The sequence below is a fragment of the Athene cunicularia genome (genome assembly GCF_003259725.1).
Source record: "Athene cunicularia isolate RWA chromosome 1 unlocalized genomic scaffold, athCun1 chr1_part2, whole genome shotgun sequence".
NCBI classification, from domain to species: Eukaryota; Metazoa; Chordata; class Aves; order Strigiformes; family Strigidae; genus Athene; species Athene cunicularia.
In genome coordinates, this window is record NW_020799092.1 from 5,337,576 (window position 1) to 5,364,953 (window position 27,378).

Here is a 27,378-nt window from a genome sequence, read left to right on the forward strand (position 1 = left end):
ACAAAGACTCATTTGAGATGAATTGTGGCTTCATACTTTTAACATTTCATTATTAATACAAAGATGAAGTTGGAAGGCTTCACTTGGAAGTGTAATCTGGGGAAAAAAAAAAGTGACAAGACTGATTAGGTAATAAAATGTCTGTGCACCTTAGCAAGTAATTCACATAATGAAGTTTTTTAAGAAGCTGTGTCTTAACACTGTAAGAGGTACAGAATATGAATATTGCTTATTGTAAAATATGAACTGAGTAATGTTTTAAGTTGCATATTCTATAAATACAGTTATCTTTCCTGACTGACTTTTTTCAGAACACTTTTTTTTTTTGTTAGAGTTTTTTGATACGTGTAATATAATAGCACTTTCTCAAAGTAGGAGATGCTGGTCAGTCCTGTATTTTTGTATTAATTTCGCATTGATCAGATTGGGAAAAAAGCCTTACTTTGAAGATACAAATAATGCTGCAAACATTCTGATTCATAAACCAGAAAATTCACTTGTACTGGTTTTTCATATTGACACCTTTCTGTCTGTATTGAAAAACAAAACCAAAAAAAAACCCCAACAACAACAAACCTCAAGCCAGAAGCACTAATTTCAGAAACGATAGCTTTACTTCAAACTTTATTTTTTCTCTAGATAAGAAAGTTTTCCTATTAATTTTAACTACCCTGCTTGTCACCCTGTGAAAGAGTATGTCATGTTTCTCATTTTTCTAGCGGAAAACATTCAAGGAACAGGTGGCAGCCCTGTGTCCTGGGAGCATTTCTTCCACTCTTTGATGCTTTATCATGAGCACTTAAGGAAAGACTTGCCAAGTGCAGACAGTGTCCAGTATCGTCACCTGCCTCTCCGAGGAATCACACAGAAAGAACAGGATGGATTAATTGCCTTTTTACAGCTGACCACTGTTATAGTAAATTGGGTAAGTAACCTTTTATTTGTTAAGTAACATTTTTATTTGGTTTTCTTTCTTAATACATTTTTTTTTCTTGCAAAACATCATCATTCAGCTGTGAAGTTCACTTAACCAGAAAGGTATGTTGGGCAAATTTACCTAGCAGTAGTTGTCATTTGATTAGTAAACTTCAAAAGTATGGGCAGCATCAGGAATAACTTTTATGACCAAACATGTGGTCCAGGTGAAGCAGAGGATGACGCTTTTGCCTGTGTTGCTGATGTTCTTGCTTTCCTGACACTTTGGTGTCATAGAGATGACTTTCAGAAGTGAGGTATATTCAGAAGAAATGACTATGGAGTAGAAAAATTTTTTGCATTTAATTAGGAACTTGAAAAGACAAAAATAATAGATGAATTTAAAAGGAAATTATAGAATTGGTAAGGAAACTCATCAACTGTGAAACTTGCCTCCAGAGTTAGATTTTAAATGTCCCCAAACCAATGTACCATGTGTAAAATGTGCCATGAATTGACTGGATGAGGATTCCAGAAGAATAAAACTGCAATGCGGAATTTGTTTTGTGAATTGTCTGGGTAAATCTGGACAGTGTGGAATTCAGCTCTTCAGTACCCAACAGACTGCAGTCTAAAAATTCTGTGGTGTAGTGAGATACCCTTGGTTTTGCAGACACAAACACAAGACAGATCAATGAAACTAGGCTTTTTAAAAATCATCCTTGGTGGTGGTGACAATAGGGTGTTCCTGTGTGACGAACTATGTTAGTACTTGTGAGTCATTAAATTGGGCTTTCTGTTTAATTCAAATCATTTGCTTTGGAATGGTCTGCCATTCTTCTGATGTTCAGTGTACCTTCAAGGATGAAGCAGGGTTGTTGACAGCAAACTGTGAATTAAAGATTATAAACCAGGAATAATCTTCAAAGTAATAATCTGCAGTTTTGTTTTCTGATGAACTCTGCAGAGTGAGAATGCTCGCTTGGCTCTTTGCGAGCACCCTCAGTGGACACCAGTAGTGGTCATTCTCGGACTTCTGCAGTGCAGCATTCCTCCTGTTTTGAAAGCAGAGCTATCAGAAACCCTTACTGCTTTTGGAAGATCTCCTGAAATAGCTGCTTCGCTCTGGCAATCCCTGGAATATACACAGGTATTTAAGGATTTTCAGTGCTTAGAACTATAGCATCCTAGTCTGTTGAAATTGTCAGTGTATTTTAAATTTTCTTTTTCCTCTTAAATTTTCTTGTTGCAGTTGTTGAATATAATGTTTTTCACTTAATACAGGTTTTTGAAAATGACAGTATGGTTTTATGCTTCAGAGATCTCATTGGCTGTGCTTATTTTACGTAAATACTAGTTTCCTAACTGATGCTCCTGTGTGTTCAGTATCTTTTTTCCTTGGTGTATGTCATCAGTAATAAATGTTCTGCAGGTTATATATTTTTCTGTTTGGTATGGGTTTTTTTTTTTTGGTGTATAATATCCTTCTAGTGGGAGTGAAATAAGGTGCTGGTTGAAAAGCTGAACTTTAAGGCTTTTAATTTTCAGAGGAAGTTAACTGTAATTTACAGGATATTGTTGCCAACTTTCACACTTAGATGGCAAAGTCACATATATATTAAAAGCACTACCTTTTAAAAAAGTGTTATCCCTTCTGTCTTTATTTCAGTAAAAAATGTTAAATGTGAATCCTGACAAAGACAAATATCAAATGAAAATGCTCTCTTTTGTTAATTCAAAAATCGTAATGGGATAGGCTTATTTTATAGTCTGTATTATGGTTCAGACTAGTTGCTGTTTTATTTGGAAGAACTTGAGGTATTTGAACTGCAACTGCTGGTTTAATGTTAATTATGAATAAAAACACCCTGACAATAATGACATCTTATAATAGTAGTAGTTGCTTCCTAATTTATGTTATTCCTTAAAATACACTTCTTCAAGAGATAACAAAGGAAATGGCTTTCCCCTAGCCAATGTAAGACAAAATTCATTAATGTGAAAGCAGTTTTGCTCTGTTTCGTTTAGCAATAAACATGATGCAGATCCTTGCATACAAGGGTACAACACATAATTTCAGACAGAAAAATCTTACCTTTTCACATTTTAAGCAGATTTAGGAAATCTCTTCTTGTAGCTAAAAAGTGATGAGTACCTTTTAGTCCTGGTAGAAATGATGGAGATGCGCTTTGATGTGAAATGTATTGTTTGTTTGTTTTCATTTCTCTTTCTGTTTTGAAGATACTACAAACCGTGAGAAGTCCAGGCCAAAGACAAGCAATTGGTATTGAGGTAAGGGTTTCTCAGTACCTAGGCAGCCTCTCTGACCGTCTGCACATGAGTTCGGGAAACACTTGCAGAGGCTGCGTCTGGTGCTCTGTCCACGTGAAACACTTGGAATAGGCCTGTCATTTCACTGCTTCTTAACTTGCTGTCAGGTCTGCTTGTAATTTTTGGAAATTTTATCCATTTATGAATCTAGTGCAGCTTTGTACTAGTAACAGAGCAGTTTCTAAACCCTCGAATTCCTTATGAGCAATTCTTATTAAGATTTTTCTCTTTTCCTAAATTGGCCTCAATTTTGTTACATCTTAGTACAGCTCACTTCTATAAGAGTAGTAAATAAAAGCAAAGTATGTAAATGTTGAGGCATATCTTCTAGTAGCTCAGACATGAAGAGTGTATTGCTTAACTGAAATGACAGTACTGTTGCTACACTGCTTTTGCTTTGTTTGTGGTGTACCATAGACAAAAATGCAGCAAATTCACTGTAAAGTAATTCACAGGTGTTGCTCTTATTATTTGTTTTTACATGTTTCTTCCTCCCTCAAAATCTTTGATATTTCTCCTTCTGTTTTTGCTGTCTTTGTTGGAAGGTTGAATTGAATGAGGTTGAGTCCAGATGTGAAGAATATCCTTTCACCCGTGCCTTCTGTCGACTCATCAGCACGCTAGTGGAGAGTTCGTTCCCCTCTAATTTGGGAGCAGGTCTCCGACCACCAGGCTTTGATCCCTATCTCCAGTTCCTCAGGGATTCTGTGTTTCTCCGATTCCGCACCAGAGCTTACCGGAGAGCTGCTGAAAAGGTAATTTTTGTTTGAAAATCTTTTTTTATTTAGGATGTAGTTAAAATGACTTGGTGCTGCTGATATTGCTTAGATCTGTTTGAGAAGCTGTAGAAGTTTGATTGAACAGAGGTAATCTGGAGCAGTTCATAGTGTTTCTGTAAACAAGCAATTTTTTTTTTTTTTTTCCAAGTCATGGGTCATCAGGAGCCATGAACTACTTCTAAGGAGCCTGTATAAAGTATCCCTTTAAAAAAAGAAAAAAGGAAGTAGTTTATACTATTGCTAAATTTCAATTTGCTTGCAGGATTCTGCAATTCTATTATATGGCTCATGACTTCTGAATATCACATGCCCAAATCTACAAGTCAAATTTGTCCTTTCCTTGTTACTTCAGAGAATATTTCCAACTTCCTGAACCAAGGAATTTGAGTTTCCTTTATGATACTTCTGGATGCAAGTGCATGCTGAACTGTATCCTGGAAGCTATTAATGATCTGCTATTAGCTGTACACCCAATAAAGCCTCTGCTTGTAGTTTCAATATACTTTTATGTATAGAGGGCCTAAAATAGTTAATACATCTCTACTAGCGTTCTGTTTTACTTCAGAAAGAAAGCTTGGTCTTTCAAATTATTTGACATGATGAATTTTAAGTGGTGTGGGAGAACTTTTCAGTATTAGATAGTAATGCCACACTTCTGATCCAGTACGTCACTGCAGTGCCTATTGTATTCTTTGTCATCCTGGTCTTGTTGCAGTATCAGTCTTATTCTGTGTATGACTTTTTCTTCATTTTGTGTTTATCTACAGTGGGAAGTAGCTGAGGTAGTTCTGGAAGTGTTTTACAAATTGCTGCGGGACTATGAACCTCAACTTGAAGACTTTGTGGACCAATACGTAGAGTTACAAGGTTAACTTGTTCATTTGTTCACTGACAGAATTGTAATTTCCTTTGCTCTTTTGCCTCTATTTTGTGGTCTTGTTTAATATTGCAAGTAAGCTGGTGAGAAGCTAGACCAAGGCTTTAAGATAGGAAGATGTTAAAAAACCACCCACATACTATTGGGAGCTGTGTTGATAATTCAGTAGGATTTCATGTACACTGTTTCCTGTGTGTCTAGTTCTACTAAGAGGATGACTTCGGTGTGTCTTGCATTGCTGATTTGATTAAAGAGTAGCCTTCATCTTAGTTTTGGGCTTGTTCCTCTGGATTTCTTTGGTCTGCATCTAGATCACCACTATTCATAGGGTTAATTTAAAAGTGTCACTATTTGATACATTCACTAATATTAATATTATTATTAATTAGAGCAGATAGTAAAAGTAGAGTTATGATCTGAAGTAATTTAATTCTGGACAACTGTTCTTTAAAAGGCCAAAGTAGATGGCAGTTGTCTCATAGGAAATTTAAGGCTTATTTGGGCTGCAGGTTTTTTTCTTACTTCAAAGTTTCTTCTTAACTTTGAATGCCATCCTGATGCCTGTGGATTTGATTGTAGCAGTAGGGAGCTATAAGAACCACTTCTTAAGTGAACAACAACTTTAAGACGTACCTCTCCAGTGAGCTTGTCTCAGTCTGGGAGGCCTCTGTGCCCTGTGCTTTAACAAACCATTCTTGGCAGTGTATGTGGCTTGAACAATTTCTGTTAGCTCATCCCTATCCTCAGCTAGTCCTTCAGCTTGTATGATTATTTGTGGACAATGATGTATTGGAGAAATGGGTTGAAACTGATCTTTTTGACTAGATCCATTTCTTAAACTAATGCAGTGTGTGGCTCCACAGTGGCATGTCATGTCTATTGGCATGTGTTACAGGGCAGGACAGACATGGAATGAATGCAAGGAGAAGGGGATTGTTTAAGCTAAAGCCAAAAGAAACTGCACTGTTATTTCACTGGTATATTAAAAAATATTCTTACTGCTCTCCTGCTTCTATCCACCATACTTTACTAGGAGGATAGTTAAACCACAAACATTAGCCTTGACTTTTATTTTGTTTTATGAGGGTCTTTGAGTTTTAGACTAGTAGTTTCATTTTTGCATACACTGTAGCAGCACACATGCAAGTGTACACTGTGAGCATCAGAGGTTCAGTGGACCATCTCAGCTGTGATTTCTGGAAATGCTTTTTCTTTTATCCAGGGTCTTCATGTAGGTTTGGGGTGTAAACTTTTTCTAGTTACTTTTGGGTCTTGCAAAACAATTTAATGTAGCTCTGATGTGGTATAAAGTCCTAGCATAGATTTGAATCCAAGGTCAGATCTACTTAGGAAAAGTCTAAGTGGTTAAAGTTGAAATTGTGCCATTAGCTTTTGAAAAGTAATGGCAGTTGCCGTTACTACTCATCCCAGACTTCTAAATTACCTAAATGGCTTATGTGTAAAGAAAAGAAGGAAAAAAAAAAAACACCAAAAAACCAAAAACAAAAAACAACACCTCTGAAGACTTTGTATGCGGTGTGTTTTATGTATTTATGTGTTGCTAATAACAGGGATGGTTATGTTTTGTAGCTCAGTCTAGCCCGAGTAATGGAAGTCTTTTTTATTAGATGTTAATTTTTTTCTTTCCTCTCTTTAGGAGAAGAAATAATAGCATATAAACCACCTGGATTCAATTTGATGTATCATTTATTGAATGAGTCCCCAATGCTGGAACTGTCCCTTAGTTTGCTAGAAGAAGGAGTTAAGCAGCTTGATACTTATGCTCCGTTTCCTGGTATGTGCCTAGAATTTATTTTTCATGTGAACTTAAAATGCATATTAAGTTGGATTTAAAGCTGACATTGAGTATCTTCAACTTGATGTTGTTTCTCTTGCATTTAAAAATTGTGTTTTGAGGGGAATTATCCTAATAGTAGATAACTGACAAGTTCTTTCTTGGTGCAAGTCTTGATGAATAAGGTTTATGAATGTAGTCTATTTAAATGCTCTTTTGTGGTTTTTATTTTTTTGGTTGATGTTTGTGCCCTGCAGGGAAGAAGCATTTAGAGAAAGCTGTACAGTATTGCCTTGGACTTCTGAACTTAACCCTACAGAAGGAGAATCTTTTTATGGATCTGTTGCGGGAGAGTCACCTTTCCCTTATTGTCACACCACTGGAGCAGCTGCTTCAAGGAATCAATCCTCGCACTAAGAAGGCAGATCATGTGGTGAATATTGCTAGGTATGTGCAAAGTACTGAGAAGGGAGGAGCTTTGGAGGCGTAAAAGTGTTTGGATCTTGATCCCTTCATTAGTTTGCTTCTCTTTGCACGGAGCATCTCTAAAATGTTTGTTGGTGGGGAGAGGTGTCTCCACAGGTGGTATGATCTGTGTATTGTTTAGCGCAAGATTGGGGTCAGCTTTTATAGTTTTTCTTTCTGATTTTTTTTTTTTTTCCCTCTTGTGATTTCTTCCTGGTTGTCTTATGTGTAGTGATTCTCTTGCATATAATTTTCAGTTTGCCTCAGACTTAGGTTGTTGTAGAGTTGGAGAGTAAAACTTCATTTGGTTGCCATTGGCCTCTTAAATGATTTGCAGTATTGTCCATTAGTTACTGTATTAAAAGTATCAGGCTAGTAATCTGAAACTGTTTCAAATGTGAAACTTTAGGATTTCCACTTCCCACTGACATCTGTTACTGTTTGATTTCTGTAATAACTTTACAGACAAACCAACATTGAACAATAGAACTGAGTGCATAAAAAAGCAGTGATATTCTGACATGGAATGCACTAAAAAATTCTTCTATAAAAACTCTTTCTATATACCATGTTTTTATCTTTCAGTTATATGACTTTTTTCATGTAACAATAGTTAACAAATAATTTTCAAAATGTATGCCTTTCCAGTTTGTAAATTGTTTCCAGATTTTAAATTGACTTTTATCTCTCCTATTCTGGGTGCATGCAGTAGTTAATTTTAGTTTTGGTCTTCTGTGATACTTATTTCTGTGTGATCTGAAGGTATTTTCTCCATGTTTCCTGTGCAAACATGTGACCAGTTTTAACATCCTATTTGAGGTACATTTTGGATAAAAAGAATGGTAAAAATTCCTGGAGAGATTATTATCCCTACTCAGCCTACTACCGTTTTTGGTGGACGACTGTTAAATGCTTCATGTAGAGTGAAATTTTGTTTGTAGCCTTAATGTTATCTAATGCAGTTTGATTTGTAAATGTTCCACTTCTAAGTTTTGTTTAATTTTGAATTTGCGCATTACCTTCCTGAAATAGCAAAATTCTTAACAGTTTCATTACAATCATCTTGTATTTTTGAAGGTATCTTTATCATGGAAGCAGTAATCCTGAACTGGCTTTTGAAAGTACCAAGATTTTGTGCTGTATTTCTTATAATTCCAACATCCAGATAAAGCTAGTTGGTGATTTCACACATGATCAGGTAAGTGCCAGTTTCTTTGGATCTGGAAAGAGAAACTGGTGGAGAAATACTGGTGCTCTATAATGTTACTTTAAAGGCTAGGTTTCTAGATCAAGTACATTAGAACTATATTTTGTCTTAGATCTACCTATCTTCTACTGTGTCATTGTGAAAAGCAATTACTTCATTAATCAAAAAACCCCAAAATCATAAATGCAAGAAGGAAAGGGACAATATTCTTTGAGATACTGAGACTTTTTCTTTGTAGTTTTCAACCTGGGAGGATAATTTAGCATATTTTTCTGTTCAGTGGCTAATTGCTAACTTATGCTTAGAACAGCTATGACTCTTAACTCCTTATTAACTGGATTATATAATTTTTGTCTAGAATTTCTGTTAATTTATATGGAGGGAAATATGAAAAATTTGGTTTTAATACTCTTAAAAATCCTCTTTTAATTTCCATCTTTCCATTGCTGAATACAGAGTATTAGCCAGAAGCTGATGGCTGGGTTTGTGGAATGTTTGGACAATGAAGATGCAGAAGAATTAATTAATCCGGATGAGGGTATGTAAAAGATTTCTTTAAAATGCCTTACACTGTCTTTTGCATAGAATGAAATTAATAAAAGAGGTGAAGAAAGTGCTTTTAAGTCCGAAAACCCTTGTGTTGTTTTCTGTAGAATTAGACATTTAACAGAACGAAAAGCACCAATGTCTTAAGATATGTCTACAGTATGCTAAGCCAACTACAAACTGAGTCTGTTTGAAGAAGACAAGTATTTAGCATTGCTCTGGATGTATTATTTAGAACTGTATTAAGAGCAATTTGAAATTTTGCTCTTGTATCCCTCTGTACTAACATAAGTTAATGCCTTAGCTTTCTTGTATTTAAGTTGAAGGCTCTGAGGATTATTTTATTAAATGGATTTTATCACTTCATTTTTCACCTCATCTTTTTAATCAAGAGCTGGAACCTGAAAAGAAGCGGGCACGAATTCATCATGAAACAAGAATCCATATTCTGAATCTCCTTATCACCTCTCTTGAGTGTAGTCCTCCCAGCCTTGCTCTGTATCTTTTGGGTTATGAACTGAAGAAGCCTGTCAGTACTACAAATCTGCAGGATCCAGGTATGAAGAGGAAAAGTTGATCTGGCATTTAATCAGTTCCATAACCAACACTGAGAATATTTATTGGAAAATTCATGGGAAGAAGCAGTTCCTCTTAAAGTTAGTAACACAAGAGGCCTTGTTCTAATCCTCAAAAGCTAAATTAAAAGATCTTTTGATTGATCCAAAGATCTTTGTTGATCTGAAGTTGGGTTTTGGAACAGACTTGAAGTGAAACATTCAATTATTTACTATTTTGTGCTGTGTGGTTGTGTCCACAGTACAAAGAAATTGATTTGATGATCCAGGAATTACCTACATATGACAACATGGGAATCTACAAAGCAGATGGTCACTTTGCACTAGTTACACTACTTGACTACTATGCTGTCCTTCCTCAAACTCCTGTTTAAAGTTAATTATAGGGAAGAAAACAGTTTTGTTTAAGTTTTGTAGAAGAAAATCTTTCAGAATATGTGGGTTTTCGTGCTACTGCTAGGTATATTAATATATTTAAATATTCATAGTATATATTTATATATTCATGTCTATGAATATATATGAGAACATGAACTTTAAAGCAACAGGATTAACATTTCTAATGTTTCTTGAATTGTTGAGAAAAATAGTGTGTTAGTATATTTCTTGTTTGCCTTCTCAGCTTCTAAATTGTAGTCAGTACAAGACAGACATTGATAAACACGAGCAAATTCAGCAGAGACTGTTATGGGGCTGGAGCACTCAGCCTATGAGGAGAAACTGAGGGAATGGCCCTTCTTCAACCTGAGGAAGGCTTTAGGGTGGACCTAATAGCAGTCTTTGAATACCTGTGAAGAGGTTGAGGAGAGGATAAAGCCAGGCTCTTCAGAGGTGTATGGCAGAAAGTGAGAGACAGTGGGCATAAACTGGAACAAAAGAGACTCCAACTGAATATAGGAGAAACTTTCACCATGGAGTGAGTTGGCCAGAAAGGTCATGCAGTCTTCATGCCTGGAGGTTTTCAAGACCCAACTGTATAAAGCCATGAACAATCTGGTCTGATATCGTAACTGAGCAGTAGTTTGGAGTTGAGACATCCGGGAGTCCCTTCTCATCTGAACTATAAGATTCTTTCTCAGCTGCTTTAAAGGATGTTTTCTATGAACATGTTTGAACAAACATTTGATTTTAGTTATTTAGAGAAGAATATTTCTCATGATCTTTAGGTTTGTATTGGATGCTGTGGCCCAGCAGTTTTTAGTCTAAATGGGATAGGACCTGAATTTGATTTTGGGGAAAAAAAAATCTTTAAGCTACTTACTTGATATATCAGAAGGATAAAACAAAGATGCCAACCAGTTTTTTACATCTGCAGCTTACAATTGCAGACTGTATTTCAGATATTTTGAAATTCCACAGTTACAGGTAACTGATCTCCATCCACACAATTTAACAGGGTATCATAGGTTAGGTCAGTGATAGGAGACTTTGTCTTAAAGCCATGAGAACACCTTGCACACCTCTTTGAATTATCCCATTAATAATGTGAAGAAATAATGGCTATAGGCCATTTGCCTCGAGATAGTAATTTCCTACTAAAGCATAAATTGTATGTGTCCAAACAGAGAAGAACTGTAGTCATTGATGCCTTTACTGTTTCAGGACATCTTTTTGGGTTGATTTAAAGAATTAACTGACTAAAGGAAGAATGCAAAAAACCAGATTTTTGCCTTCAGTATTAAAATCCGTTTCCCTTGGTTGCAGTGTCAGGTGCCTTTAGGAGCATTAGTCATAAAATGTCTGTAACTGTAAAATAAAGACAGGTATTTAAAGCTCTTCTTTGAAATTGTCAAATGATTCAGTTGAAAATTTGAATTCTTGCTCTTAAAATTTGTTTCATGCAGAATGTTAAAGTATCGAGTGAATCTTTTTTGCTTGTAGAACAGAAGAGAAAGTTCTTAAATAAGTTCTGACTGCATAATTTATCTTCTTTTCACCAGTATCTCAAAGGCCTACATACTAATTCTAAATATTTTCATTAGATTTTTGCTGAAATACAGTTCCTTCTTTTAATTAATGGAGTAAAAACTTTGCCAGATATTTTTGCTGCAGCTCTGAAGAGCAATATAGTGCATCACAAGATACTTGAACATTTAGATTCTCTGTGGACTAACCTGTATTTGCTATGAAGGCAAGTAAGATCAAGAACAATAAATGACTTCTGTATTTTAAGGTGTCTTGGGTTGCCCACGGACTTGCCTTCATGCAATTTTGAACATACTGGAGAAGGGTACTGAAACAAGGAATGGGCCTACAGCAGTTCAGGAATCTCCTCATCTTGCAGAACTCTGTTACCAGGTATTCAGTGTATTTTCTGTTGGCATATACTGAAAGCAGGCTCTAAATAAAATTAGCAAGTTCTTGGTTGGTGAATACAGATGGAGGGTTGATTTTGATAATAGTTTCATTTTTAAAATGCATCTGTCATGTTTTTATATACATTGGACTCTTTTCTTTCTGTGTGAAAAAGTATTGTAGCAACACAGAAAATAAATGTGCACTCATGTCAGAACTTTGATTTGGGATATACTTATAAAACATGTTAAATTTTTTAATGAGTCTTTGAATCTGTTGTGACCATATGCCAAGGTTTTTTTTAAATTTGGAACACTAGGTTGCCAGCAAGAAGATAACAAATAATCCCAAATAAGCCAGTAAAATTCTCTTCTTTATTCTTTAACAGTGACAGAGCATATGTATGTTTGAGGAAGTGAGATGGGGAAGACAGCTGAATTAGATATATGTGCAAGATAGCTGATATTTGGCCTTAAATCATATAATTATATGATTACACATCTGTATCATGTTGAAAATCTGTGGAATCCAGAATGGATTTTAAACATTATTAAAAGTGAAAGAGGCCGTACGGGGGGGGGGAGAGAGATTACGTTTCCTGTCTTGGTGAATGTGGAGATTGAAAAAGAGACTCATTTTTAAGTGAGCTGAACAATCAGAAAGGCTTATAGTGTCATGTTGTGGGCAAATAGCCATTGGAGTCACCTACATGCTGGTAGTTCTTTTAATGTCATAATTCCATGTCTGTTATAAATAATCAGCTTTGGAATAAGATGATGGAACACTTACTGTGAATACAGGTGGTATCTGAACAATGGAAGTATTCTGCATCTTTTGATTTACGGGTTGGTTTGTTTTTAAAATAAATTCCATAAATGAGTATCTACTCTTTTTGTTTGTCAGGTGATCTATCAATTGTGTGCATGCTCTGACACGTCAGGTCCAACTATGAGATATCTGAGGACCAGTCAGGATTTCTTATTCACTCAGCTCCAGTATTTGCCATTTTCTATCAAAGGTAATTTTTATGCTAAGATTGTGCATGCTTAAAATTCAGTGCATCATTTTACTCCCTGGGAATCTTAGAAGAAACATAGTCAGCATTATTAAACTGAATTACTGCCTCTGTTAACCTTTTAATTCTTCAAAGATTGAACTCTGCCTATTTAAGAAGTTCAGATGTTTAGCACTGAACTCTTGAAAATGAATGTTAGTTTTGGAATGGATCAAATCTCCGGAAGCAAATCCTAATCTATATTTCAGTTATTATTGTAGTTTTGTTAGATTATGCTACAGAAAAACCAATATTTTTGAAAAGTAAGAATGCACAAAGAACTGAGCGAACAGAAGGCTGGTGGTTGTAACCACCTGTATCTTCCCTTCCTTTGAATAAAGAACTTTTATTTGGTGATGGCATTAATTTTTATGTTAATAGATATTTTTAATGTTTCAGACCTACATTCCTCAGGTGTCTTAAGATGAATAAATGTACTTTATCAGATGCTTGACCACTAGTCCTTTATTAAATGATAGTAAACTTAGCATACAGATACATCTATCCAACATGGGTAAAGCACTTTAGATGATTCTTATATAACTTAAGAATCTAAATTAGATGACTGGAGAATATGAAGATTCTTGAAGACCCATGTTCAAGCCTTATCAACTTTGATTAAAATTTATTGTTCATTTTGGGTAAATGATTATTTTCACTGAAATTATAACTCATGCTCGAAATTATAACAGTGCTCGTAAAGCACTGCATTTTCCACAATGACTGTTAGTACAGGTTATATCCAGATTTTTTTGTGTATCTGTGTATTCTTAATTCCATATATGTGTGTGATTTGTTTTCACAATAACCATATGTTCATTTATTGTTTTTTGACAGATCTCTCAGCCCTTTTGTCTCACAAACAAATGTTGAGCAGATAATAAGTAATGACATACTCTCAAAGCTTTTTCAAATGAAAAAATGCTTTATTTGGATTAAGTAGTATTATTTATGCTCAATTTTATAATTGTTTCCTTATCCTCACCCAGAACACGAGATTTCAACACTGAACCAAATGTCTTGGCTGATGAAGACTGCAGCTATAGAAATGCGAGTGACATCGCTGAACCGCCAGCGCTCCCACACACAGAGACTGCTGCATCTGCTGCTTGATGACATGCCTGTGAAACCATACTTGGGTAAGAGGGATTTATTGTGAGGGTGAATAAGCTTGAAGAAATGGAAGTATGAGACAGTTTATTTGAATTCTTTACTCTATAAGCTTGTGACAGTTTATTTGTAATACTGGGTTTGGAATTACCACTGGAGAGACTGGAAGAAAGATGATGGTGGTTGTAGATTCCAAAGTGAAAGAAACAAGGGCATGTTATTGTTCATTGCTGCTTTGTCCGCATTTCATTTTTGAAACATCTCATTGTCTACCTCTTAGAAAAAATAAATGTAGTTTATGGGGTAGGAGAGGGGAATATAAACAAAAAATAAAAATTATAAAATTATTTATTTGGGGATGCTATGCAGAGTTGTTGCTATGTAGAGAAGGTGGAGGATATTCCTTGGTAAACAGTTTTAGATAAAGTTTTCTCAACTTTAACTTCTGTCTCACACATTTTCTACCATCTCACTGGAGATAGTAGCTACAAGTAACATCACAAAAATGGTACTTCATCCCAATGTGGTGTAAAATACAAGGTTAAATAAAAAGGCAAGACTTCAGGGTTTCAGAACAGAGCAGAAGTGAATCAAGAGAAGTAGAAACAGGTGGCAATAAAACTCTTTACATGAAGAAAATAGAGTAACTGGAAGATAACATAACAGGCTGCAGCAGTATGGTGTTTTCCCTCACTTTTCTAGGTGTGAACACTGTCTCTTCATCCTTGTGGAGATCTGAGTACAGGAAACTGTCCAGATACCCAGCTCATTTTATAGTGTTCGTTCAACTGCATTATTCATACTGGAGGGTGGGGTGTCTTTTAGGCATTTATAATACTGTCTAATCTGTATTTGTTAATTAGCTAGCTTCTGTGAGATAAGTATCGTTTTCATTTTATTAACAGTCAAGGCTGTATTTGCATTAAAAGACTTTTCCATGAAAGGTTTGTCAGTGTGCGCTTTCTCTATCTTTCTCTTTCAGTATTAATAAAATGTTGTGTGTTTTTCTTTAATTTTTAATGTTTTATTACCTTCAGCTGATGGTGAAGGAGGGATGGAAGATGAAAGTCGATCAGTCAGTGGGTTTCTTCACTTTGACACTGCTTCCAAAGGTAAGCATTATGGCTGTTGATTATTTCTCAGTGAAGTTTTTCTGATCCTGAACGTGGGGAAGAATGTCTATAGAAAGGACACTTCGAAAAAGAAAATTTTTTTAAACAACAGCAATACATAGAACAATTTTATTTAATATGGGGAAAAAAAAGAATTTTAGAACCTTGATGTAGATAGTTGGAGTGGAAAATACTGGACTGGAAAGGAGGTTAGAATAGTCCGTGTTTTAGTATCTATGGAAGGGCAGAATGGGAGGGTGGCAGTCTCAATTTACTGTTAACAGTAAAAACAGTGAGACACTTGCTAAGGCTGAACACGTTTGTTTTTTTATGGCAAATAATACAAAACCCAAGTACCTTCAGATTCATTACAGTGTTTCTAAGTCTCAGCAGAAGACTGCATGGTTCTCACTGGAAACCAGCCTGGCTTATTTAGGAGAAAAAAATCAGAATTTTGTATTTGTAAATATTGGATTACATGCATACATAAATACGTAAGAGGAGAACAACACAGTATAACACAAATTAAGAGTTTAAGGCTGTAGAAAATGTTTTTAAGACCCTTATGTAGATTGATAGCACTTTCTGAAGATTATATGTTTTCTTTTGAAACTTTACACATTAAGGTTTAGATTTACAAATGTAAGTTAGGTTTCTGCTGTTTGTTTGTTTGTTTTCCCCTTGATATTTCTGAATACAGTTTGAATTCATTTACATTTCCAGTACGGAGGAAGATCTTAAGTATCCTGGATTCAATTGACTTCAGTCAGGACATTCCAGAGCCTTTACAACTGGATTTTTTTGACCGGGTTCAGATTGAGCAAGTCATTGCTAATTGTGAGCACAAGAATGCACGTGGACAAGTTGTCTGCAACATCAAGGTGCTCAGTGGTCTATGTTCTCAAGCTGCATGTGCTATTTTGTATCTTAATAATTAAAATGATCAGGGTATTAATAATACTTTGAAACTTTCTTTTACATAAGAAGTATAGCTGTTTCAGATATGCATGTAATTTATGCTAACCGTTTGGATTAGTTTACTACTTCTTCTGCATTGCACTCACTGATTTCTTATTTGCAGTAGATGCATCTGTTTAAGACACTTTCAGGAAATACTTTCTATTTTAATGTTTTTCCCATCTTGGAACACTTAAGTGATATTGCAGATATGACATCTACCTTATGTTTTTTGTTGGTCTCCAGTACACAGCTATGTAGTACTACATATGTGTACACAGTTATGTACACAACATAGCTGTGTACTGCAGTAGTTCTTAGAGGCTTTAGTTAAGATAATGTTACATTGTGATGAGTACTTGACAAGTCTATGATAAATAGTCATGAAAAATTTGTTATCTGAAAGACAAGGGACAGAGCAGGAGCAGCATGTTACGTAAAAGTGATCTTGATGGTGATCGGAATGCAGTTACTCCATATTAGGAACCAGCTATTCTATATTGTAAAATGTATTTTAGACCTTAAACAAACCCTTTCTTCTGTGCAAGAGGACTATAGTGGAGATTGAGGAGGAAAGGAAATGTGATGTGTGAGAAGAGCTCATGAAGGATAGAATCAACTTAGAGCCAGAAGGAAGAGAATGAGTGGGAGAAACCTAAAAAATGAGTAAAACTTAATTCAATCTCAGTCTTTCAGTTGCATCTGTCAATATGTAGTCATCTTTTAAATACTTTTAGGAGGGACAGATATGACTTCCTTGTCATTAAAGTTTCTTTAACTTCTTAATTTCAGTACCTTCACAGAGTTCTGGTTGCGGAAGTCAATGCTCTTCAAGGAATGGCAGCAATAGGCCAGAGACCTTTACTTATGGAGGTGAGTACAGAAAAAGTAAACTACTGTTGTTCTTGGTGGATTTCATATACTGCCAAACAGTAAGCTTTACTATGAAAACTTGAGACTTGAGTCCGAACTTTGTGTTAGTAATTCCTGAAGGAAAAAAAGACATTAAAATTTAGTAAGATAAACTACTTCTTAACATGCTGTTCTAAACAGCAGACCTGGAGTCTCTTGTTTTTTTTGAACCTTTTCCCACCCCACTGTACAGAAAGCAGTATATACTGTTGACCAGTACAGCCTGTACCAGCCAAGTTCATCTTGCTTTTCTCTCACAGGGGATGCCAATTTATTTCTCCTTTCTTCTACACAACTATAGTTTCAGTGAACTTGAAGCTTAATTGTTTTCTGAGGTTCCTGCCATCTCTTAAATTTAGTTGAAATTGGCTAAATGGATTTCTAAGTTGAAGGATGAAGGAGAAATAACTCAAGATTAAAATGGAAAGAAAAGGCACAAATAGAATTTTCATAGTTGGTTTTGATTTTTGATATTTTTTTTTTACTGTGAGCTTGAGACATTCATAATGGAAAGGCCTTGTGAAAAGCAGCTTAGAAATGGATTGACCTATTTTGTAAAATAATTAATAGCTTGTTTCTGATAAACTGAAGAATTACTTTTTTTTCCCCCAAGACTACTGCTAATAGATCAAATAGTTATCTTAAAATTTGTCTTTGCCATTAACTTTCTTTTAGCATATTATAACTGCATTTCTTTGTTGTGGGTGTTCAGGAGATCAACACTATCCTGCAGTATGTAGTGGAGCGGAACAAGCTGCTGCAGTGCCTCCATGCTAAGAAACATGCTTTAGAGTCATGGAGACAACTGGTCGAAATTATACTTACTGCCTGCCCCCAGGATCTCATACAGGCTGAGGACAGACAACTGATTATCCGTGATCTTTTGCAGGATGTGCATGACAAGGTAATGGTATACTGGGAATCAGCTCTCTCCTTTGTTGCTCTATCTTTTTATGTGGAAGAAAAACTACTCTTCAAGTAGCATTCTTGACTAATCCAGAAAAAAAATTGTCTGCCTTTAATATCCTTTCTAGCTTTCTGATTGCTGCTATGCTGAAGTTGAATATGCTGTGGACAGAGGGGATACCCTGTATTCTAGCATAGCTACTGTTGAACTGTGAACCATATACTGACAAAGACATTTCAATATAATCCACTATGATGATAGTCTGGAAAGGATGTGTGAAAAGGAAACAGCCCATTTTAATAAGGAACATAGAACTCATGAAAAGGATGAAGGCAAACAGTACTGTAGTTGCAGATGTACTACGTTCAGATGACTCACTCCAAATCCTACCACTGCATCTTTTGAAAAATGAGAGTTGAATAAAGTTTCAGAGTAGAAAAAGATTTTACAATTAGAAAGGGGTTTGGAAATGTGAGAGTTTGCTTTGTCTTAAAAGTAAAGTCTAGGTGGTTTACTGCTGAATTCCAGTAGTAATTTTTGATACAGACTAGGCGATTACTGCTGACCCAGCCATTCTCAAAGACAAAATTTAATGAAGGAACATTGTATTGTTTAGGCTACTCAGTCCTTTTTTTTTTTTTCTTCTTCTTCATTGTGAGAGTTATGTTGTTTGTAGTTCTCCTGATTAGACAAGTTGTGTTTTGAGAAATATATATGGAAATGTTACATTTTTTTTTAAGCAAAAGGTAACCTTTTGGATTTTTGCTGGTGGTGTTTCCATTATTTTTTCTCTAGGGGTTACCTAAAATCTGTTTTATGGTAGAATGCTGGTTTTATATGAACAAAATTAAGAAAAACAGGAAGAAAGGGAGGCATTTGCTAGTCGAAGGAATTTCTTTCTTTCCTGAAATCTCTACAGAACAGAAATTTTAGACTCTAATTCTGTGTAATAAATTTTAGTGAAGATTTTGTTAATTTGATAAAACAATTACTGTTCTCTTTTGAAAATAATTTATCTCTTGTATTAAACAACTATATTGCTTAAAAGAAAAGCTTCTTGAGTGTCAGTGATAAAGATACCAGGTTTACCTTTTAAACAATAAAGTGAACTAAAATAGTAGATGCTAACTCCTTGTTAGTGTTTCTCCACACTGTCTTAAATGCTCCTTTGATGTTCATCCCTTTGAGTTTTCTAAATTGTATCTTCACATTTTTAATGGAAATAGTTTTCTTAAATAGCTGTAAAGCCAAGAGGGTGTCACTTGTCCTTTCCCTATCTTAGGTTTAGATATTTTACTAATAAAACAACTCAAATGTCAGCACGTTCCTTCCCTTTTCCCTGTACAGATTTAATTATCCTGCCTGTAATTTGTGTAAATAAAAAGGCTAATGGTCTTCTCAATTAAAATGTGTTCAACTCATCGTTCTGAACATGTTTCTCGCACTACTGATTTTGATTTTAAATAGTTTAAATAGTTGATGAAATCCTTATGCATAAATAAATAGCTGTGAGAGGCTAAATTAATTGCTGTAATAGCTCATTAAATCAGACACTTTTCTGATTTTTTTCTTTATTTTATTTCTTCTTCTGTATTAAGATCCTAGATGATGATGCAGCTCAGGAGTTGATGCCAGTGGTGGCAGGGGCTGTGTTCACCCTGACTGCTCACCTGAGCCAGTCTGTGAAAACTGAACAGAAACAGCCTCTTGCACTCCCTATGGCAGGACAGTCCCAATATGTCTTGATGCTGGATGCTGCTTTTACCTCATCACCTGGCTCTGAGAGCATATCCATGGGTTTTGCCTCCATTGGTGACTCCTCCCTCCACATCATCTTAAAAAAGCTACTGGATTTCATTTTGAAAACAGGTGTGTTGACCTTTGCGGTGCATGTGTGGGAATTCCCACAGCCAAGAGTAGAAAGGTAGACTAAGCTGTTTCCTGTTACTGCAGTGAGGATTTTCATTACGGTCAATTAGATCTGTACAAATTATGTAAGAGCCATCTAAGTGATGGTGCTAACAAGAAAAAATTATAAAGACATATTACATTAACTTGCTGAATTTACTCACAAATACACATTTCTTTGAACAGTAGAACTCTGACTTAAGAAGTCTATTTGTTTTATTTTTGCCAGAGGAAAGTGAAATTAATTGCCAGTGGAAGATGGTGTTATGGAATATACAATTTTAATTATGAATGTTTCCTGTGAACAGGTGGTGGCTTCCAGAGAGTGAGAACGCACCTTTATGGATCACTGCTTTATTATTTGCAGATTGCCCAGAGACCAGATGAACCAGACACTTTAGAAGCGGGTATGGTACAATTGTATTATGGAAAAGAAGGAAAAAAAAAAATTATTGTTATGTAATCCTGAACAGTACAGTTTCTGCATGCTGAGTTGCCTTCTAGAAATAGATTATATAGATAGAAACCATCTCCAGGAGCCTCTGAAATTAGTTGCTTATGCTAAATGATGCAAATTTTCCTCTGTTCTGACCTGTTTAGCTACATATGCATTCAAAATGTATTGTTCTTGAAGAGGATATTAAGTTTCTGATCTCCAACACTAAAGAAGATACTTGTGTCCATTTAAATCTCTGCATCATAGCTACAAAATTGTCAGTGAACCGGAGCTTAATTGGACCCACCTGAGAACAGTTGGGTCTGTAGAAATGTATGTGTATTCATACCACAGTTATCCTGTTCTAAAAAAAAACCCTGAAACCAAACATTATTTAATATTCTTTCTGTTCTTTTACTTGAAGACCCCTAGATTAAAAACAAATAAGCATCCCCCCTACTCCCCAAAATTGCTGCTTAATCAAGAGAGCTTATGGTGAATATTATGTTGTCTCTGTTAATGGCTTAACTACTTGATTTGTCAGTGCATCATTATTTCATCTTAGAGCTTGGACAAGGACTGAGAAACAAACTTGGGGCTAATACCTGTGCATGCAGACTCTTACTATTACTTGATCACCATTTTGAGCTGCAATAGTAAAAATAGCTTAGAATTTATTATGGCCCTTTTGTAGTTTATTGCTGGCTTTGGATTTGTCCCTTTCCGAGTTAAGTAACTTTGCTTACTTCCCTTGAAAACAGTGTGTTTTGGTCCCAGTGAATGTTCTTAGGCCTATTAATCTGCTTGAAATTATTCTAGGATTCAGTACATGTAACATAGAATATATCACAGAATCATGTATCACAGATGATATGTGATCATATATCACAGAATCATCTAGGTTGGAAAGGACTTTGAAGATCATCTAGTCCAACCGTTAAACCGTATATTTGCAAGGGTGGTGTGTATTTACAGGCACACGCATGTTTTGTGCTGGCTGGCCTGCGTGTGATATTCAGAAAAGAATGGATTTGTAGGAAAACATTTGTGCTTCAGTCAAAAACCCTGTCCATTGTTTGGAGCACTTTTGTTGCAAGATAGAGAATGACATGAAGGGCATAGCCTCAGCTGTACTGTAGCTAAACTAATGCTAAGCTGCCCTTCTTTGCATTTATAATTTTTAATTTTACTTGCTTTTTGCAGCTAAAAAAACTATGTGGGAACGTCTGACAGCTCCTGAAGATGTGTTTAGTAAATTGCAACGGGAAAACATGGCAATTATTGAGAGTTATGGGGCAGCTCTCATGGAGGTGGTCTGTCGTGATGCCTGTGATGGTCATGAGATAGGCCGGGTAAATAAATCTATTCTTTTGCAAGAACTGTTTTGTTTGTTTTAAAGAATATTTTACTACTGTGCAGAAAAGGGAAATTTCATGAGGTAGAACTAGAACTTTTTTTTTTGTAGATACTTAATGTCTTTCATGTTTCTGTCCTCCCACTCATCCTTCAAGCTGTTGAAAGTAGGGGCATACATACATATTAATTTTTTTTTTAAAAAAAGCTGTGTGTCCTATTGTTTAAAAATGAGGGTAGCAAGCACTGCTGCAAAAGATTGTAGGTATGAACTGCTGTGGAATTTATTTGTTACTATTTTTAAATCGTGGACTTACCAGTTTATTTTCCCACTTCAGGAAGGTTTGGTGACTTTGGGAAGAAATATTTTCTGATATTAACTTCAGTGGACAGAAATCTAGTCAGAATGCAAACTAGTTTTAAATAGTCATAGGGCTTGTAGCAATACTTCATTAAAATATTTTGGCATAGTTATTGTTCAACAATATCTAATATTTTGTTAAAGAACAATAGAGAAAAGGTAATTGGCTTATACTAAAACATCAGGAAATCTTAAAATATTTTCTACATAAAGGACTGTGATTGTAGTGCAGAAATGCTTTCTGCTTTTAAGCTCTTAAAAGGAACTAGGTATTTGTTAGAAATCTCATTGATCTCATAGATTTAATTCTGGTTTCATTTTGTTGTTTTTTCTTCCCCCATATAGATGCTGGCATTGGCTTTGCTTGATCGTATTGTTTCAGTAGACAAGCAGCAGCAGTGGCTGTTGTATCTCTCCAATAGTGGCTACCTGAAGGTGCTTGTGGATAGCCTAGCAGATGATGATCTGACTCTTCAGAGTTTGCTCACACCTCAGCCTCCTTTACTTAAAGCGCTGTACACCTATGAGTCCAAAATGGTAACAGTACTTCACAAACAATTCTGTGGCATGGTGGGGTCTTAAGTTGTTTGTCTGTACTTCACATTGATGGTACTCAGAGCTATTTTACTAAAATAATAATATTTGAAATTATGTTAAAATCAAAGGAGAAAGTAGTCATAACAAGTGTCATTGTGCATCTCCAATACTTACCCTTCTTTACTTTCTCTAGGCATTCCTCACTAGAATAGCTAAAAGTCAGCAAGGGGCATTAGAGTTGTTGAGGTCTGGAGTGATTGTGAGGCTGGCACAGTGTCAAGTGTATGACATGCGACCCGAAACAGACCATCAGGGGTAAGTGTTGGTTCCCTGTCTAATTTTGAAACAGTAACATAGTCTTGGAAGTATCTGATGGTCTTTCTATAGCCCCAAGTCTTCTGAATAAGTATTTGCGGATATATTATTTTTGTGTGTTTCTTTTAACTTATCAGTTGAGTTTAAAACTACCTTTTATTGAGAGAAAATTCCAAATAAGTGGGTATGAAGTTGTACTTGCATGTCCAGTTACTTAGACTATGTAAAATCTTATTTGTTTGACACCTTAGATAGGAATTGTCTAATTATTGTTATTAATATATCATTTAGACTGTAATGTTTCAAAACCAGCCTACACTGTAAACTTAATTTGGGGACTTTGCAGTTGGTAAACAAAAAGTGCGGAGTTCATCCTCCCCCATAAAGCACTAATGAGAGAGCTGTGAAGTAAATGTTATTTCAGAAATGTTTTACAATGTGTTTAAAAAAAAAAATAAATCACAGTTATATTGCTTGGCAAATTTCTTGATATTTTGCCATGTTGTTAGTCATTATGAGAAGACTGAGAAAAGATCTCAGAAGGAAATTGTGTATTTAGTGGAAATCACCTTGGTTGATTTCAGACCTTGGTCCTTGCTTTAAATTTACAGCTCTTAGTGATGCACTGGGGATTCAAACAAACACTTCAGAAAAATTTAAGACTTAAGTACTCTGTTTAAAAGTGCCAATGAGATGTTTAAGATTGTTTCAAACCTACAGGGCATTTGTAGAGGCCTATATTTATCAGTCACTTGAGAATTAAGCGCACCTCTTCCTAAAATATTTGAGAATGTTTAGCTTTATATATAAGAAAGCAGATGTCATATTTCTACAACAAAGTAATCTGACTGAATGTAGTATAGTACAAAAGTCATTTTCCTTCCCTAGAGGAGGTGTCTGGCAGCAGCTGTGTATCCTGAATTTGTTGCTTTTCCAATGTAAACTCAGTTCAAGTACAGACCTATAGTTAAAATATGAATGCAGGTTCTTGAGGGTGTTTGTAGCTGAGGCTCTGCCTTGCTACTGGGCTTCACTTTTCTTGCATTCTTTATATTTTTTTCTTTATTTTTCCTTTCTTCTTTTCAAACATCTTAAGAATGTATGGGATGAGAGATCCTCCAGTCTTCATTCCTGCTCCAGTGGAACGCTATCGCCAGATTCTTCTTCCAGCTCTTCAGCTGTGCCAAGTGATCCTCACATCCAGCATGGCACAACACCTGCAAGCAGCAGGACAGGTAAGTTCCAAAAGGTGCTAGAGTATCACTGCTACTGCTCATTCAAAGAAATGTGCCCTTTTACTCTGAATGTAAGCTTTTTTAAAAAACCCTATCCTCACTGGTATGGGAGACCACTTTAAAATTATCTAAAAGTAAAAGCATTGCTTCCTCACTGCTAAATTTTGAGTCATTCATATTTTCCATTTTCTTCTTGTGGTACAGGTTTTGCAGTTTCTGATTTCCCATTCAGATACTATCCAGGCAATCCTGAGGTGTCAAGATGTTAGTGTTGGATCTCTCCAGGAGCTGGCCTCCCTGACAGGAATAATCAGCAAGGCAGCTTTGCCTGGTAGGAACTGCAGTTTTGAAGTCTCTCAGACCCATCTGCATGAATCTCAGGCTTTCTTTTCTATAAAGAAATAGTAAGACACATAAGGCAGTATCTACTACAGTACAGAATTTTCTTGACAAGTAGAGCTCTGGTAAAAATAAATAAATGTTAAATAATTGTTCTTGAAGCAAGTATTGTGGATTTGCAGTGGACATAGTGCCCTTACCAATATGCATTTGACTTCCCATTGTCTTTTATTATGCTACCTGACAATACGTGCTTTTTTTGTCTTTGAGATGACTTGCAGATAATAGTGTTCAGAGTGCATGTGGTAACCTCAAAAAGAATTTTCATTCAGCAAATTCTGTGACTGAGGAAATGAGGACAAAAAATTGTTGACATGCCCGTGTCTTTGTTAATTGTCTTCTCCATTTTTATTTATTTAAAAAAGAAAGCTTCTGGAGAGAAGCACTGTAGATTAGCATACTGACATTTTTCTTGGGTGACTTATCTTCACAGGGGACTAATAATTATTATGATGGATATAGTGATTTCTTCTGCATGCTAGAAGACTTGCTTAAAGTTTCAGAATAACTTCTCTAATTTAATGGCTTTGTTCAGGAAAGATATCTGACTACAGTAAAAGGAGTGCAGAGCTACAGGTTGAGCCCAAATGTTTCTTTGCTTACAGTATACTGAGCTTTGCAAAGCAGCTGCAATTTTTATGCTACCTCCCTTCCTCCCTGCCTTTTAATTACTTAGCAGAACAGTAAGCTACGTGCTCTTACGCGTCTTCTAGTAGCTGCATTCATATCTGAATGTTTTCCTCAATGTGCAAAATAGAAGTTATATGTTTGGCTGAAATTCTTCTGATCAGTGCTTGCGTTTATATGTGTATACTGCATAAACCTGTCTTCTTTTGAAAAAGCCCAAACAGTTATTTTAATGGCTTTTTTCTTATCAGGAGTGCTGAGTGAGCTGGAGGTTGATGTTAATGAAGGGACACAGATGGAGCTACAAGGACATATAGGCCGATTTCAGGTAATAGAGTTGTCCTTTTAAAATTGTATAAATATCAGTGTTATGTAGATGAGTTTCTTCCTGATTTTGTACCCTGACTACTAACAGCTAAGAAAGAGATGTTTTCCACTATTAAGAAGAACGTGCAGTGGTTTGTTGGGGTTTTTTTGGGGGTAGGGGTGGTTTGTGTGATGTGTGGTTTTAGTGGGTTGGTTTTCTGGTTCCCCTGCCTGCTCCCCACCCCACCCCCCCCAGCAGAAAAGATTTGGCAACATTAGAGTTGCATCAGGGACTTGTTTCCTTCCCTGGCTTAGGATTCACCTTATGTGGAGGAGAAGAGTAATTTGAGGTCAATACCAAAGCATGTGAAGTACTGCAGAAATACTGTTACTCCTTTTGCCACATGTAGGTCTCCATCTCAACAATTTGGAGTATCAAACATGCTATTGCTTTATTTCTTTCCTCCCCTTTTAAAAACAACCCTGACTTAGAAACAAGAATGAAAGCCAAGGTAGAATAAGTCTTGATGAAAAGCTATTATTTTACACCTCTTTACAGCTTGGCGTTCAGATCCAACAGTGCTTTTGAAGCTTTGTGGTTCATGTGATCAAGGACTTTTGTAAAGAAATATTTAATTGAAAGCTATCTGTAGAAAGTGCTGCTCTGCCAAATACTTCTGATTGCAAGAGAAGGATATATTCTCTCTCTACACTTTGATAGTAGCTGTTAGGCTGATGAGCCTGAAGCGAAGTAGCATGCTGTAAAAGATTGCTGTAATGCTAGTGTACTTGGTATTCTGCTGCATCATGTCAACAAAAAAATTCCCATGAGGAGTTTTAATTCGTTATTTTTAAAACAGCTGTTCTGAAGAAAACTCTGTGAATCGGTCATCTGTGACTGTAACTTTTCTCTCTAATTTTTCCTGTTACTTTCATCAAGTAATAACGGGATTTAAATGTTTTACTCTTCTCCAAATTACCAAAAAATCTTTAATCTTTGATACCTGTTTCTGTCGTTATGCACAAAACTGTCTTACATTCTGAAGTAGTTTGTTGATTTTAACAGCCACATGTAAACTAAAAACAAATTTCTTGATTATTACTTCTTTTTATGAAAGTATTGAATTGTTTTTTGCACTCTACTTCTATGGAGCTTATTATCCTCATATCTAGATTCTGTTAGTTTGTCTATATAGGTGTTTTAAGCGGGCATTGGTAAACTTAAACTGTCACTGATGCTAGTCATTGTTAACAGTCTGAAAGAGACATCAGACATAATTGTACACTTTTGAATTGCATTCATTTCTCAAGGAACTGTTTTGGGGTGCCATTAATTAATTTTAAAAGGTGGATTAAACCTTTATGTTTTAAAAATTTAAATTTCAAAGTGCTAAAAGTTTTACCTGCGTTGCTCTCTTGCTATTGTGTTTTAAGGGATATGTATCAAGTGAAAAGAATCATGCACCTCATTTGTTGAGATACTAATTAAAATGTTCATTTCTTATGGCAGCGCCAGTGCTTAGGACTTCTAAGTCGGTTTGGTGGTTCAGACAGACTACGTCAGTTTAAACAGAGAGAGACAGAATGAGAGAGACAGAATGAACAAGAGGGATGCAAATTGAGTTGGCCATGCAACAGGTAAAGACACAAGCTGCTAGAACTTTCAGTCTCAGATTGTGACGTTTAATTTTGCTGTGCATACTTTCATACAATAGCGGTAATGCTCTATACTGGTCTTAGTTTGGTATAGGATCCCACATTTTATTTCTATTTAAAGGATCCCAATTTTATTTCTATTTAAAGTAAACCTTGAAAATTTGATTACATAAATTTGCATTAGCAGCTAGAAACTCTGTGAACTTCAAAGCCTTAAATTTTCAAAATGAAATTTTCAAAATGAAGGCTGGGTGTAGACAGCAATGGCTAACACTAAGTTAGAGCCAAAGGGGATGTAAAATTGACCAGAAATTTCAGTTAGCAGGTTTGGGAAAGAGGCAAGGTTTCAAGTCCTAGACTGGAAATAGAGACTGTAACTGATCACAAAAGAGAATCACCACATTCTGG

The 27,378-nt window shown here is 35.7% G+C and overlaps 1 protein-coding gene across 1 annotated transcript in view; it reads left to right on the plus strand.

Annotated features, from left to right (window-relative positions):
* NUP205 (nucleoporin 205) overlaps positions 1-27,378 on the plus strand; it is a 50,722-nt gene that overhangs the window by 18,069 nt on the left and 5,275 nt on the right. The window contains 28 exon segments of the mRNA XM_026868278.1: positions 720-925; positions 1,883-2,065; positions 3,157-3,207; positions 3,792-4,001; positions 4,793-4,892; positions 6,560-6,697; positions 6,955-7,144; positions 8,240-8,360; positions 8,826-8,907; positions 9,308-9,472; positions 11,664-11,788; positions 12,689-12,803; positions 13,829-13,978; positions 14,987-15,061; positions 15,785-15,942; positions 16,811-16,891; positions 17,643-17,834; positions 19,436-19,706; positions 20,054-20,152; positions 21,385-21,533; positions 22,241-22,432; positions 22,626-22,747; positions 23,844-23,982; positions 24,187-24,313; positions 25,260-25,336; positions 26,825-26,898; positions 26,900-26,927; positions 26,929-26,973. Coding sequence (XP_026724079.1) covers positions 720-925; positions 1,883-2,065; positions 3,157-3,207; positions 3,792-4,001; positions 4,793-4,892; positions 6,560-6,697; positions 6,955-7,144; positions 8,240-8,360; positions 8,826-8,907; positions 9,308-9,472; positions 11,664-11,788; positions 12,689-12,803; positions 13,829-13,978; positions 14,987-15,061; positions 15,785-15,942; positions 16,811-16,891; positions 17,643-17,834; positions 19,436-19,706; positions 20,054-20,152; positions 21,385-21,533; positions 22,241-22,432; positions 22,626-22,747; positions 23,844-23,982; positions 24,187-24,313; positions 25,260-25,336; positions 26,825-26,898; positions 26,900-26,927; positions 26,929-26,973 — 3,665 coding nt within the window.